We start from the raw sequence: 13,958 nt of genomic DNA on the forward strand, positions 1-13,958 counted from the left end.
TGCAGTGTAGAGTAAAGTAAAGTGGAACGCTTAGCAAGCTTTTCCAGTAAAACAATCCAGTAACATGCAGATGGTAGTTTTTACCTCATCATCCATCATGTCAAAGTATCTACAGCATTTTTGACATGCTCGGCGGTAGAAGGCCATTCCGATGGTGCAGACAATTTAATCAGAAGGGAAGACATTGTTTGACAAGCGCCACGAATAGGTCGCCGTGAACGCTGCAGTTAGGAGCTCACTCTGCATCAAGAGCAGCCAGTCCGGCGCAGCCAAGTGTGGCCCCATGATAGGGCCCATCCGCCTAGATATCCGGAGCGCATTGCTGCATGACCGCGCTCACGCCCATCTGCCTCTGCACTCACTCAGCGAGATCTCATCCCCGTGCCACGCCTGTGGACGAATGGACTCGGCACCACTTCTTTAATCTCATTAGTACGAGATCAGCAAGCCTCTCTTCAAGTCTCTTTGACACCCTCTTGCCAGAATGTGCAGCAATGCCACTGCTGTCCTTTGCGTAGCGGTTGGCGAGGCTTCGGCTGGGGAAGTGTCAGCCAAAGTCACTGCAACGCTCATGCGGTTGTCAAATAAACTCGCTGGTCCAATCCAGGCCAACAAGTTCATCGCGTCATCTTCGAGACGTGCATGGCCCGGTCGTCTTTAATCAAAAACGTGCATGGCCCACGCGATTAAAAAAAAACGCGTGGTTTTGTGTTCATTGCCGCTGTTCAGCGACGGTGGGGACTCGAAAGCCCTAGCGTTTGTAATCCCGCTCAAGCGGTTGTCAAGCAACAGGCTGGTTAACAAGACCTTGACGTGGTTTCCAACCTGCAGCGCAGTCTACATTGTAGACAACTCTAATTTGCTTACTAGACTGCGCTGTACTTGTAGCCTGCAGCGCCGTCTTGAGGCGATTCCATGGAGTCGCCCAGCGTGTCACGATCGAGATACATGTGCAGGTTCTTCGTCTCACAGACGTGAGCAAAACAGACACGGGGGATGCGTTCTCCTCGTGTGTGCGTGCTCAAGTGTAGACTGGGGCGCGTCAAGGAAGGTGCAAGCGTTGCCCCCCATCCCTCCACTCACTCCTACCTTCGTTGAGCTCTGCAGAGGACCGAGACCTCACTTCCCAATTTCGTCCGCGATGTCAACGTCGAAGATCAAGTCGCCGGCCCTCGACTCGCCCACTGCTGCCTACGGGAGCATCTGGGATGCGCGTCCACGCAAATACAAGAGCGTGCTGTTCCAAGTATGCGCCTTCATCCTCATGATGGAGCTGTCCGAGCGTCTGAGCTACTACGGTATCAACCAAGGCCTCAAGAACTTCATGCAGAAGATCGGCTGGAGCCTCGTATCAGCCAGTGCACTGAAAAGTACCTGGACGTCCATCTGCTACATCACGCCATTGTTCGGCGCCTATCTGGCCGACGAAAAATGGGGACGTTACCGTACGATCCTCATCTTCGGTATCTGGTACTGCATCGGTGACTTCCTGGTGGCCATCGCCGCCCACCCAGACATCATGACTGAGAAGGCCATCGTTAATCCGATCTTCGTTATCGGATTATTTGTCGGTATTGGTGTCGGTACTGGTGCTATCAAGTCGAATGTCATCACGTTCGGTGCCGACCAGTTCGACCCGAACGACCCCAGTGAGGTACACCAGAAGGAGACGTACTTCTCGTACTTCTACTTTTGCATTAACTTCGGCGCCGCCTTCTCGTACGGATACCTGTCTGTACTGTGCGTAGAGGGCTCGGCTCAGATCCCGGCTGAGTATGGCTACTTCGCTACGTACATGATCTGTGCAGTAGTGATGGTCGTCGCCATCTTCTTCTTCATTGTTGGCTCGCCTCGCTACGTGCACATGCCTCCTAAAGACCGCTCCATCTCGACGCTGTTGCTCCTGCTCAAGGAGAGCGCACATACGTCTCGTGACGGAGCCATTGTGGTCACTGGTGCACTTCTACTGCTCTTCTCTCTGGTCGTAAATATCGCCTCAGCGTTCAGTGCGGACAGTGGACGCGCGGGTGAAGCGCTGTCTTACGTCGCTGCTGCTATGGTGCTGGTTGGTGTGGTCTGCTGGGTGTATGCTGCTCACGACCAGTCCTTCATGGACAGCATGAAGGAGAGTCAGGGCGGCCATTTCGACGATACTCAAGTCGACGGCTACAAGAAGCTGGTGAGCGCTCTGCCCTTCGCTGCCTACACCATCATCTGGCAGTGTGCGTACGACCAGACGGACGCCAACTTCCAGTCTATTACGCAGCAGTGCGACCTGCGTCTGGACCGTAGCGACCCGGACAGCTCCCAGATCCCTGGCGCCATGCTTGGTGTGTTCGACCCGATCTTTATCGTGATCTGTATCCCTATTCTGGACTCTATTGTGTACCCGTTCTACGAGAAGCGCTTCGGTAAGCCGCCCAGCCAATTCGGCCGCGTGTGCGCTGGTCTCATCGTCGCTGCTGTTGGCATCTTCTGGTCCGGTATCTTCGAGATTATTCGTCGTAACGCTGGCCCCTTACAAGACGCTAACGGTGATCCGATCCTTGACGGCGGTAGCGACCAGCCCATGAACGATATCTCGTGGGCTGCTGCTATCCCTAACTACGTCTTCATCGCCCTGGCTGAGTGTCTGATCAACGTGACAGCGTACGATGTGTTCTACTCCGTGGTGCCTCTCGGTCTTAAGAGTACGTCGCAGAGTGTGAACCTCTTCATGATTTCCGTGGGAAGTGTCATGACCTCGGTCTTCACGATCATGTTCTCGCCCTACCTCCCGTCGGACGACCTGAACGACGGCAATCTCGAGTACATGTTCTTCACTGTGGGAGCTGTCAGTGTCGTCAACTTCTTCGCCTTCTACTTCACCATGAAGAAGATGAACTTTGGCATGTCCAGCAGCACCACCAACGACGAGTTCGACCTCCAGGGCAAAGATTCCGTCGCCTCACGCCACAGTGTTGCGGCTACCAAGTAAACCAACATTCGCCAGCTTGTCGTTATGATGCAATTCGCAATACATAGTTTAACCTAGTCTTGTTAACCAAAATCTTACGAAAACTTTTCGAAAAATCGCTGAAAAGATAGCAAGGATGTCATCAATCAATCAGCTGACTCAAACTGAGAAATGAGAAAGCACCACTGTGTTCACCCATGAGCTTGCGTCTACAAGCACACCATAATTTTCAATATTATCAATACAGAATCAGACGAAAGTGCCAAATACAGAATGCACCTTCGAACCTTTTTGTTTCTAGATATTGATGAGAAGATGTTTGTCACGATACCCCGCTGTTGTAGCCTGGAAATCCAAACTCACCAACCGCTGCGAGTCGAGCCGTTCATCAATGATAAATTATCATGTCTTTCGCAATATGGCGGTTGTAGAAAAGTGAAGCTCGAAACTTGTATTCTGTTGCCACGCATTATCCTCGAACCCTCTTGCCAAGTACACGTTCAGTTGTGAGGAAGCAGTGATCAGAGGCGCAAAGATGCAAGGCGACTAATTGGTCGGGCTTAACGACAAGAACCTTAAAACCTAAATCAAGTATTGTCTTTCAAGTCGACCGTACATCGTTCACCGTAATATTCACAAATAAAACAAATCAACGTGAAATTATTTAAATGGTCTGCCCTCAGCTAAAACCTGAGAGACTTGAGTTGATTATTCTTCGTAAGTTCTCAGCTTTTCACATTCTTTCTCGAGTCGGCAAAACGTTGACTACTCTTCGTTTTGTCGACTCGAGAAAGGATGTCAGGGCAAGCACCACCGCCGTACCTTTTACTGTTTGAACAAATTCCAAGAGGTTACACTCAGTTGCCGACACTTCCCCGCACTGCTCTGGTTGAGAAGCTCCACAATGCTATTCAATCCTCCCGTTTCGTACTTTTGTCCGCTCCTTCGGAATATGGGAAGACAACGGTGATGAATTTGTTTATTCTTCGGTACACTGCCGTTCACTGCATCCCGATCTCATTCTACACTCCCGACGTGATCGTCAACGAGCTCGTTGCTACTCATGGTCTCGATGTATTACAGAAGTCATGTCAACTGCCACAAGATGTGGGCAAAGATCAGCTTGTAGTGTTCATGCTGGACGATGCTCAAAGCAAATTTGAAGATAAATCATTTTGGAATTCTCTTATTGAGGGCTCTGATCAGTGGCTACCGGCGAATGTACGCTTTGTCATCTCGGCGATACATATACTCGCGAAAGATATTCATGACAGACCAAAAGAAATTGACAGGTTATCTTGCAAATTCACCCGAGATGACTTTCTGTTGGGGAACGAGGAAGCAATTGGTTTGTTTTATTATCCTGGAATCGAAAACGATAACCGTGTACCAAAACAGCTGGAATCCCCAGAGCTGCGAGATCTGATCTTTCGGGAGTGCAATGGACACGTTGGTGCGTTGACGACAGTGGTTAAGGAGCTTTGTCGAGTCAGTCGCCGTGGTTTTAAAAAAAGTGTGGAAGATGTTATATCATTCTACAAGTCGGATCAATTGCCAAAATATATCCCTTGTTTCTCTGGGTGGCACATGCAGCCAACTCCAAAACTTAAAAGCTTCTTGAGCAAATATCTGACAGGTGGTTTAGACTGTGGACCTGAGTGGAGTGGCGAGGACAAGGAATGCTTTACAAGCTTAAAGGCGGCAGGTATTCTCACGGGCTCCGAGAACAGCAATATTGAATTCACCTGTCGCCTGGCTGAAAGATACTACACAAAAGAGATATTCCCGAACCGTGGGGTCGAGAACCCATCCTCACTACATGGTCTCATTAGGAAGGTGATTGGGAGCATGTCGATGTCTTTTATTGAGCGCACGATCACTCCAACTTACGAGTTTCCGCTCACAACAAACTCATTTCTGGCTCAAGTCATGACTGGCATTGCGCTGTGGACACTCCCGAGCTGCCCGATCTGTCCAGATATTTCGCCAACATTCCCACATGCCACTCATCGTATAGGGGACGAGTTTGATTTTTATGTTGGTGCTGATCTTTGCTGGGGGATTGATGTGCGTCTGAATGGGGAGGAGACCGATATAGTCGAGGCTCGATTGAGCACTACAGAGATGAATACTAGTACACTCCCAGTGACCGATTTCGTCGTTGTTGACATCCGAGGAACGAAAACGGGTGGACTTGAGAACATCCCTCGCACACCAAATCGAGTTACAGTTGTGTTCAAGCTGACGGATTTTTCGCGTTGTCGGTGTGTTTTTGGAGAAAGCGAAGGTTCTGAGCTGATCCATTTGCAGTGGTAATGAATCGGCGGTCAGATCGGATGGAAGTCACTCGGCACGCTATGTGTCCTGGCGGAGAGTGAACTTAGCGTAGGTATTTGAGATTCAAAAAGTCTTTCCTTTTCTTCGACTTCTCAAATCTTACAAGCAATTATTTTTCACACGTTTTTTTCATCCTCAGACATTTGTTCTCGCGTTTTCATTCTTTAATCTTGAAAGAAGTATCAATCGATCTGTTCTTCAAACTCTATTAAAACGGCTTTCCTGAATCCATTGTGAGATGTTGTTAGGCCCACGCCGGATAGCATCACGAATTTTTCGGTGCGAACCTGTTTCTTCGAACCGAGCACGCGTAAGAATCCACCAAATCAGTTTACCAGCATCGCTTTGCAGTGCCTCAAGCTCGAGCTATTGAGCTCATGTGTGGTTGGAGATCTGGAGAGCTGCCTGGCACTGGCCACAACCGGAACCTGACAGGATCGGAACATTCATAGCCATTTTTTTTCTCTTTATCTCTAGCTTTCAAATCATCCAACAAGGGAAATTGTCAAGGAAAACAACAAAAGGATTCATCTGGTTCTTGCAGCGCTTCCTGAGAACTGTATTGACGGCCACTCGCGTTTTTTCGTCGGCGTAAAATTTGCCATTGCCGCAAAGTGCTGCATAGATAAAGCTGTATAACATCAGACTCCCCGTGCTATTGAACTCGCCAACATATCCTTTGTCCAGTTTGTTACATGTATCGTCTTTTACGAGGCACATCTTCAAAGTTACGCTTCGATTTTCAAAAAAGCATACGCCTGTTCGTTTAAATCGCCCTGGCCCCCGCATACCACGTAAAAGGCATCGCAAGCCTCAGCGGCCTTTAGGTTAGTAATATGAACGGCATCGTTAGGCTGTCAAAATGACTCGAGCCATCGTGGATTCTCATCAGCATGCCACTTCCGTAGAATCTCGGGTTTTACGTGCGGTTCCTCGAATAACTTCAACGGTATTTTTACGCAGACAAATACTCCACTCGGAGTAAGCGATTGGAACCACCACTAGACATGAACTTGGCCGTCACCCGGTCGAAACTCCTCTCCGAAGTACCTGTCGTTCTTGATAAATAGCAGAGGGTGCATCTCCTCGAAACCTTGCAAATTTCCGTGCTCATCGAGCGTCACAGCTGCTGCGCTAACATCGTCCAGCCACACGCTACCCTTCTTAGCCAGGAAGAGCAGTAGATTACGCTTAAGTCCAAGCTAAAAATCATTGCTTCACTAAAAAGCTTGCGGTTTCTCTGACGGGGTTGATAAAAAGCAATTGGCGCTCCGCTGGTGCGCAGTAGTGATGGACAAATCGAAACAGCCAAGAAACGTGCACGCCATTCCACCGAGTCCACGGCGACGAAGCCTGTTAGGCGCAACAAGCCAATGCATACATCACAAGCTTCTCAATCCACGGTCGCGCTTTGCAGTGCTGTATAAAGCTGATTGTGCGATACTCACACTTATTATCAAACAGCAGCTTGACCCGTACGCGGTCACTTTCCCTGCGCCATGATAGTCGAGAGCGGATGCACCTTACATTGTGGCGGAGAAACGCGCCCTTGATGCCTCGCCGATGTAGCCTCCAGGCCACTCGCTAAAGGCGTGTGCATCAAGCAGCGTCTCAACAGGAACCTCTTCCGGCGTCCAAGCAGAGTTGAAGTGATATTGACCAATCGCCGTCCAGAATGACCCTTGGCCACCCAATCACAGAGCCCCATCACCCCTATTTCTGTCGCCCTCAATTGCTGAGACCGGCTCTGATCGACCACGTACTTGACCGAAATCATTCTCCGATTAGCCGCTCCAGCCCACCTGAAGCTCATTGAGTTAATCCGCCATGGGCTCCGCAAGTACTGGAGAACACCAGTCTCTGCTGCCTTCCTACTCTCCGTCTGTAGCTCGCGCGCGAGTTCTCGGCCAAGAGACGGCGCCGGCATGGCCTACTACGTTCGAAGAGGGTCTCGACGCTCGGTACGCACCTCCAAAGCATAGTTATAATGCGGTTAACTCATCTATTTCCCAGACTAACCTTTAAATCCGTGATTCTAGCATGGCATCACCCGTGGCGATGTCATTGACGCCTCGCCGCGTCAGTTCCTTCAACAGCAGCCCGTACACCGAGAGACATAGGCTCTTACAGCAACAGAGAGACGTGTCCTGGTCTCCAGGTAGCAGCGCCGGCGCCGCCACTCCCCAGGGCACTAGTAGCTTCAAGGACGCGGTCTTCAACGCCATCAACGTCCTATTGGGAGTAGGCGTGCTCTCCAGTCCCTTCTCGTTGCGATCCAGTGGCTGGCTCATCGGTGGACCGCTCTTCCTCTTCTTCACACTGGTAACCAACCATACAGCCAAGCTTTTGGGCCAATGTCTGGACTACCAAGAAGGAATGACCACATACCCAGACATCGGAGAAGCGGCCTTCGGTACCAGAGGCCGAGTCATCATTGGCGTCACTTTCTTCGCAGAATTATTCACTGCCTGCGCCATGTTCCTCGTGCTAAGTGAGTTGATATTTGCAATTATTGCAATTATTGTGGTACTAATTTTATTTATTTATTTTTGCAGTTGGAGATACATTGGCGGCGTTGATTCCGTCATTTACGGAGACGCAGTTGACAATTATGGCATTTCTGCTCATTATGCCATCCATGTGGACGACGCACATGTCCATGTTGTCGTATTTCAGCATTTTGGGCATCTTATCGTCATTTTTCTGCCTCTACGCGATTTTCTACGTGGGTTTTGCAATCGACACGAACGCTCCGGACTACACTATGGGCAGTTTGTTGCACCCACAGCCTGTACAGATGATTGGCGACTTGGATCGGATCCCATTGGCTATTGGCCTAACTATGGTGGCATTCGGAGGCCACTCGGTCTTCCCGTCCATTTGCAGCTCCATGGCGAACAAGGAAGACTACCCGCGTGTACTCAACCTCTCTTACTTTATTGTGGGAATTGTGTACGGCGCTATTGAACTGGCTGGTTATCTCATGTATGGAGTGGCTACTCAGAAGGAGATCACGCTCAACCTGATCGCGTCCTACCCCGGTGTTTTAACACAAATGGTAGTCTGGACGATCGCGTTGAACCCGATGAGTAAGATCGCTATTACGCTCCATCCTGTGGCATTGGCATTCGAGGAATTTCTACTTTCGCCGAGCCAGAAACGCGCTGCTGCGAGGAATAAACCGAGCAAGGGTTTGGTGTTCTACCGTGCTTTTATCCGCACTACACTGGGTATGGGAGCTCTGTGCTGTGCTCTATTCGTGCCGCACTTTGCGCGTGTTACGTCGTTTTTGGGCGCATTTTTCGCGATGCTGGTGTCGGTGTTCCTGCCGTGTATCTGCTACCTCAAGCTCTTCTCTCACCGCCTATCGAAGGGCGAGATCGCACTCAACGCTGGTCTGGCTGGACTCTCTATCATTCTGATGTTCTTGGGCACTCTCGCGTCGTTCTTGTCCCCCGCGGATTAAGTCTAGTAAGGCCAGCCGACTATCCGTGAGGTAATCGAAATATAGATATCAAGAAGATGCTGCTCACCTAGTGTGTGACCAGTAACTTCGTTATATATTCGGATAGTGGTTTGGTTACTGTCGTTTCATGTTGTTCAGTTCGTGCAGCAGACTCAAACGAGTTCCCGCTCCTAGTACTGTGCTTTCGTGTGTATGGAATGAGAGATGGCGATGCCGCTCAACGGCGGAGAGATAGATCGGTGCTGTCACTGCGTGATACTGACGAAACGGAAAAGATCAGTACCGCTGACCGTGACACTATCAAGCTGAAACTGGACAATCAATTAGCAGAATCGTGGCATACTCGATTGCAGTCGGGTAGGTTGTCAGCCTCAACTCCCACACATCGAAGAGCACGACCTGCTCCTGACATGGTGCATTCTTTGGACGAACTCACCGAGATTTCGAGTATTGCAGCTGTAGTCTCTTTACAGAGATGGTAAGATGACGGATTATCCCCTAATGCCGCTGTAACTAATATCAGGTTTTGATAATGCAGGTGGCGACGAAATAGTGCTGGTGGGCAACGCCTTGCTAAATTTCAGAAATTGTGTCGAAGGCATGTACTGGAGCTCGTTCATCGGCGACGTACGCTGCATGCTCGATCAAAACTCCATGCAATTGTACAGCAAATTGTTTTCTTAAGCGTTTTTACATTCAGCATTCTTCATGGCTACGAGCATGATCGACTCTATCGCCTCACACGAGCTGTAACTTGTAAGTGCCATACTATCAGTTAACTGAAAAATATTGTTTCTGAATGTTGATTGTGTAGCGCAGTATCTCGAGGCTCCGTTTATCTCGGCAACATCGGGAGCTTCTAAGACTTTCTTCGATGTCACCAGTGCTGATGATTTATTTGAGTGGTTAAAGGGGCCATTCCTTTCCGTCACTTACATGGATTCAACAATGAATAACCACATAATTGGTGGCATACGCATCGGCCAACTTCGTGTACACAGTTTCAATTGTTCGTCTCGAGTGAGTCCATTTTTTAGCATGGATAACGACACTTTTTACTGTCATGGTTCAAGCGATGGCGATTTTACATTAAACATCGAGACGAATGCTCCCATTCAAGCAGCTAATGGAGACCCCTATACATTCGAAGGACTCAATGACACTGACACTGACAGCGAGCGCTCTGCTTTCTTCTCAACAATGTCCGTCTCCAGTGCTCGATATTCCCTACCAGCGCCTGCGTATTCCATTGTACTTCCACGCTCGAATGAAGCCCAAGCCTCCAGTATTTTAGCAACACTCGAAAAGAACGGGTATATCGACGAGCAAACACGCGCTGTTATGCTGGATCTGGGTCTTTATAATGCAATGTTACGTCACGTCATATCGCTTCGGTTCTTACTGGAACTCCCTGCTTCTGGTGGAGCTATCGCCTCACTTAGCGCTGGTGTGGCTCCTGTCATGAGTAGCTTCTTGTTAGATGAGGATCATTGGATAATGTCGGTTTGCAACATCATCGTGATGCTGTTTTACGCCTATTTCTTTCTGGATGAGGTTCTAGCTCTCGCACATTCTCGAGCACAACAATGGCAGCATCAAGCAGTCTGGCAGAAATCAGCTATGAAGAAACCCAATACTCGCAGAACGAGGCTCAGCTCTCGTCGTCATGGTACAATTGCCAGGCTTTTTGGGTTATTTTGCTACGTCTGTACGTGGTTGTTGCGTTTATTAGCCCAGGTTAAAAGACCTACTGAGCTGCCTCTAGATTCGGACAAGTTTGTATCTTTAAGGCCGTATATTGAGACCTTCCGCGCTGCTCAACTTGCATTGGGTATTAGCGTCTGTATGGCATGGATTGAATTGTTACTGAAGTTACGAGTATCTCGACGTGTGGATTTATTAGTGCGTGCCGTGGAGTGCGCAGCGCCGCAGTTGATTGTATTGGCGTTTATGGTTGCTCTGGTTGCCATGGGGTACGCCAGTGCGTGTCTTCTTGTGCTAGGAGCGCAGTCACAACTCTTTCAAAGTCTACCGGAATCACTTCGTTCATTGCTGGCGATCCTTCTTCAAACTGGTACAACTGGAGCTTTGTCGCTTTTGGGTTACTCGTCGACGTCTTTAGAACAAGTTGGCCACGACGCTGCAGGCACTTCGACGTTGACCACGCTACTACTGGCTTGCTTTCTTCTGTTTAATGTATTTGTTGCGGCAAACCTGTTTCTCGTTGTCATTTACGAGGGATACTTAAAGGCAAACCTGGAAATCGAGGCAGATTTTCGATCGAGGAACATTTCTTGCACAAATGATGAAGACAGCATTGGCACTGCACCAATGCACCTCGATCTAGGACGTGAGATTGGTGTATACCATCGTGTATTGGCTGCGAAGTTAATCAGCCTTGTACCACGTAAATTGAGAAGAAAGAAGACAGTAAAGCAGAGTATGGTACTGCCTTCTAACACGCTTCGAGAGATGCCTCAGGAAGATGATAGTGATGAACAGTATCGAGGTAATTCTTCAATTAGACGTGATAAGCACTACGCTCAAGACTCGGCATATTCCAGTCCGCAGGTGAGTTCACGCAAGCGCCAACAAGGTCTTAGCTCATCAAGAGACAGCACAAGCCTGCTAGAAGGAATGGTGTTACAGTTAGCGTTGCAGAATGAAGCCTTGTTACGAGCGGTGAACGAGTTAAAGCAAGATGCTCAACACAGTGACCAAGGCACTAGTGACCACGACCAAATACGTCGAGGAGTTCCGAATCCGACTCGAGCACATAAGCCACGAAAGATATCGAGCCTTGTCACGATCCACGATACGTCAAATAACCAACTATTGTGAATAATCTAGAGTGTTTTAGCTTTGAAGCAGGAGGCTTTAAACCAAATCCTTGCTATCATCTTTCTTGTCTTCATGTTTCTTGGTTGATGAAGATCTGCTAAAACTTGAGAACGTGATCGAACGGCGCTTGGGCAGTGGATTACGTGGGATGGCTTCGCGTGTAGCTGCTGGTAATCCCACTTCAATGTCGTCCACACTGCGTCGTGTACGTCGTCGTGAGTGTCTGTTAAATCATTAAAAAAAAAAAAAAGGTTTAAAACACGTTCAACATGTATCAAACCGCAAGTACTCACCGACTCGACATGCGTCGACCAAGCAGCCCACTATCCTGCGATCGAGGGAACCCAAGACCACCTAGAATCTCCGATAGCCCCACAGTCGTGTACATATCCAGATAGTTGTCGATTGCCTGGCGATTCACATGCCCCGACGACTCATTTTCACTACGTCGGCCGTTGCTGTCGTCGTCCGATTCTTCCGTTGCACTTTCTTCGTTTAGCGCTTCCAGAATGGATGAGAGCAACTCTCGACCGGTACTCGTACTATCAGATCTGGATGTTTCAGTCTCCTCCACCTCAACAGCATCCGTAGATGCGCCTTCTGGAACGCGAGTTAAGCGTGAATCTGAGCTTTTAGGAGGTTCTAGTTTCGTATCCGACGAGGCTGTGAAGCTGAAACCTCGTTCCACTTTGCCCTTGGTAGATACCGTGGACGGTGCGTGTTTACGACGTGATAGAAGCACAACACCGAAGATACTGATACCGATTCCCAGTACGAACATGACAGCCTGTAAGACTGAAAACGTGCGGATCTCTTGGAAATAAATGACGCCACCGAGCACTCCGCTAATGACCCAATAGGCCTGATACACTGGAACCATCGACAGTGCGTCGTAGTGGACGAGTCCTCCATTTAGATATTTGATCTGAAGAACCAGACACACTGCCAGCGCCAGCGCAATGAGATACGTCTGATAATGCACGAAGCAACTGGCATCTCCGTTAAAAACGCCCTTGAGCAGCTCTGCGGTCGATTTGGCAAATAGAACCGACTGACCGCCTAACGTTCCTGCGAGACCAGCATACCCGACGAGACGGATTGTTGACCACATGGCTGGTGTCCCCACTTGAATAATTCGATGTCGTTTGCTCATTAAGCAAAACATATCGACGATTTTTATAGCTGCATAATGAGCAACGATAGTCAAGAACACGACACAGAAGTAGACGATAGTGAGTGGATCTCTGTAAAGTTGCATGAGCATGTCCAAGTTGTAGGACGGCGACGTGTGTGACGCAAAGACGACGGCGATTGTAGCACCCACAAAAATTACCAACGTCGAGACGATATCTTTCCTGCTCAATTTCTCCTTGTTGAAACATGGAGCGAGCATCATATTCCACACAAGAGTGAGAGCTGCTAACGGAGCCAATAAGCTCTGAGGTGCAAGGCCGAATGCCACAAAGTCCAGTACTGACCCCACCACACACAGGATAAAGCCTAACATCCACAGCGGCAATCGATACGCCGGCTTGGGCTCAGCCATCAGTTCGTTCTGCTTCAAAGCTTTCTTTTGCAAATTGATACCGACACTGGCCAGGAATGAAAATACCACAGCGATAGTGAACCCAATGACCCAAATGGCTTTTTCGGGGCCGTCATAGTCCGTATCGAAGCACTTTGCTTCGTCACTGATGCCTGTTACGGGACTGTCATCGTCTCCACAGGCTAAGGGTGTTAAGGTTGATGAAGTGGCGATGCAGTACGTCTCGATAGCCTCCGTACAGCTATCCAGACATAAAGTCTCAGGGGTCCCCATCTCGCACACATTGAAGACTGCCATGCACTGGGTCCGCTTCAAAGCCGTCTCGCAGCTGCTGCTTATGGTCGAGTCATTAACGATCTTCTCGTACTGCTCCTCGGCAGTAGCATCCTGAAAATATTTTAATTGTTATAAATAAGAAAATGTGCTGTAAGTAAAATAGTTATGCAGCGTTTTCTTACTTACCATGTCAGTCCATGAGCCTCCGGAGCGACAGGCCGAGTACGTGATGAAGGACGAGCAGAAAGTTAAGGCTGAAGCTGTGGGCACGTCACAAGACGAGCAGGTGGCTGAAGCAAGAGGAGAAAAGGCTGCGAGCAGCCACAACAGACGCGACATGATGCTGCAGAACTACGAGGACCGACCAGTGTGGGCGGTGGGCGACGGGGGAATGGAGCGAAGCCAGCCAAGCCACGGCGCCTCTAAAATTGGCTCTGGAAACGGCGATGGACTGGCGTCCATTATAGCTCGCGACTGACTCAGGTGTATATCCCAGATGGGGATAGAAACGGGGAGACATGATCTAGAAGTGTTAG

The 13,958-nt window shown here is 49.2% G+C and overlaps 6 protein-coding genes across 7 annotated transcripts; 4 read left to right on the forward strand and 2 right to left on the reverse strand.

The window, feature by feature from the left end:
* Positions 1-940: 940 nt before the first annotated feature.
* PPTG_17303 (hypothetical protein) lies at positions 941-3,079 on the forward strand. Its single transcript, XM_008915505.1, has one exon. The coding sequence runs from the start codon at positions 1,142-1,144 to the stop codon at positions 2,975-2,977; it is 1,836 nt and encodes a 611-aa protein (XP_008913753.1). The 5' UTR covers positions 941-1,141; the 3' UTR covers positions 2,978-3,079.
* A 672-nt stretch (positions 3,080-3,751) lies between these two features.
* Positions 3,752-5,272, forward strand: PPTG_17304 (hypothetical protein; the record flags this gene model as incomplete). The annotated part of the gene is made up of 1 exon (XM_008915506.1): positions 3,752-5,272. The coding sequence occupies one exon, from the start codon at positions 3,752-3,754 to the stop codon at positions 5,270-5,272; it is 1,521 nt and encodes a 506-aa protein (XP_008913754.1).
* Positions 5,273-5,408: 136 nt separating this feature from the next.
* Positions 5,409-6,926, reverse strand: PPTG_17305 (hypothetical protein). Its single transcript, XM_008915507.1, has 2 exons — positions 6,742-6,926; positions 5,409-6,646 (listed from the first exon to the last, which is right to left on the reverse strand). Exon 2 carries the CDS (start codon positions 6,080-6,082, stop codon positions 5,774-5,776), a length of 309 nt encoding a protein of 102 aa, XP_008913755.1. The 5' UTR covers positions 6,083-6,646; positions 6,742-6,926; the 3' UTR covers positions 5,409-5,773.
* A 93-nt stretch (positions 6,927-7,019) lies between these two features.
* PPTG_17306 (hypothetical protein) lies at positions 7,020-9,553 on the forward strand. The gene is made up of 4 exons (XM_008915508.1): positions 7,020-7,254; positions 7,333-7,784; positions 7,849-9,237; positions 9,298-9,553. Exons 1-3 carry the CDS (start codon positions 7,121-7,123, stop codon positions 8,757-8,759), a joined length of 1,497 nt encoding a protein of 498 aa, XP_008913756.1. The 5' UTR covers positions 7,020-7,120; the 3' UTR covers positions 8,760-9,237; positions 9,298-9,553.
* On the forward strand, positions 9,458-11,600 carry PPTG_17307 (hypothetical protein; the record flags this gene model as incomplete). Its single annotated transcript, XM_008915509.1, has 2 exons — positions 9,458-9,515; positions 9,574-11,600. The coding sequence occupies exon 2, from the start codon at positions 9,696-9,698 to the stop codon at positions 11,598-11,600; it is 1,905 nt and encodes a 634-aa protein (XP_008913757.1). The 5' UTR covers positions 9,458-9,515; positions 9,574-9,695.
* Positions 11,560-13,908, reverse strand: PPTG_17308. 2 transcript variants are annotated; one of them, XM_008915510.1, is made up of 3 exons: positions 13,609-13,908; positions 11,894-13,533; positions 11,560-11,823 (listed from the first exon to the last, which is right to left on the reverse strand). In XM_008915510.1, the coding sequence occupies exons 1-3, from the start codon at positions 13,759-13,761 to the stop codon at positions 11,637-11,639; spliced, it is 1,980 nt and encodes a 659-aa protein (XP_008913758.1). In that variant the 5' UTR covers positions 13,762-13,908; the 3' UTR covers positions 11,560-11,636. The 2 variants fall into 2 exon arrangements, with proteins under 2 accessions (XP_008913758.1, XP_008913759.1); XM_008915511.1 differs by having other exon boundaries at positions 11,560-13,533.
* Positions 13,909-13,958: the final 50 nt, after the last annotated feature.

Source organism: Phytophthora parasitica, assembly GCF_000247585.1.
Source record: "Phytophthora parasitica INRA-310 unplaced genomic scaffold supercont2.71, whole genome shotgun sequence".
Taxonomy (NCBI): Eukaryota; Oomycota; class Peronosporomycetes; order Peronosporales; family Peronosporaceae; genus Phytophthora; species Phytophthora nicotianae.

Bases quoted from the DNA above. Each gene is read 5' to 3' on its own strand.
- PPTG_17303 (XM_008915505.1), top strand. From the start codon at position 1,142: ATGTCAACGTCGAAGATCAAGTCGCCGGCCCTCGACTCGCCCACTGCT.
- PPTG_17305 (XM_008915507.1), bottom strand. From the start codon at position 6,082: ATGCGGGGGCCAGGGCGATTTAAACGAACAGGCGTATGCTTTTTTGAA.
- PPTG_17306 (XM_008915508.1), top strand. From the start codon at position 7,121: ATGGGCTCCGCAAGTACTGGAGAACACCAGTCTCTGCTGCCTTCCTAC. The intron at 7,255-7,332 runs GTACGCACCTCC...CCGTGATTCTAG, and splicing joins GAAGAGGGTCTCGACGCTCG to CATGGCATCACCCGTGGCGA. The intron at 7,785-7,848 runs GTGAGTTGATAT...TTATTTTTGCAG, and splicing joins CGCCATGTTCCTCGTGCTAA to TTGGAGATACATTGGCGGCG.
- PPTG_17308 (XM_008915510.1), bottom strand. From the start codon at position 13,761: ATGTCGCGTCTGTTGTGGCTGCTCGCAGCCTTTTCTCCTCTTGCTTCA. The intron at 13,534-13,608 runs GTAAGTAAGAAA...AAATATTTTCAG, and splicing joins GAGGCTCATGGACTGACATG to GATGCTACTGCCGAGGAGCA. The intron at 11,824-11,893 runs GTGAGTACTTGC...ATGATTTAACAG, and splicing joins GGTCGACGCATGTCGAGTCG to ACACTCACGACGACGTACAC.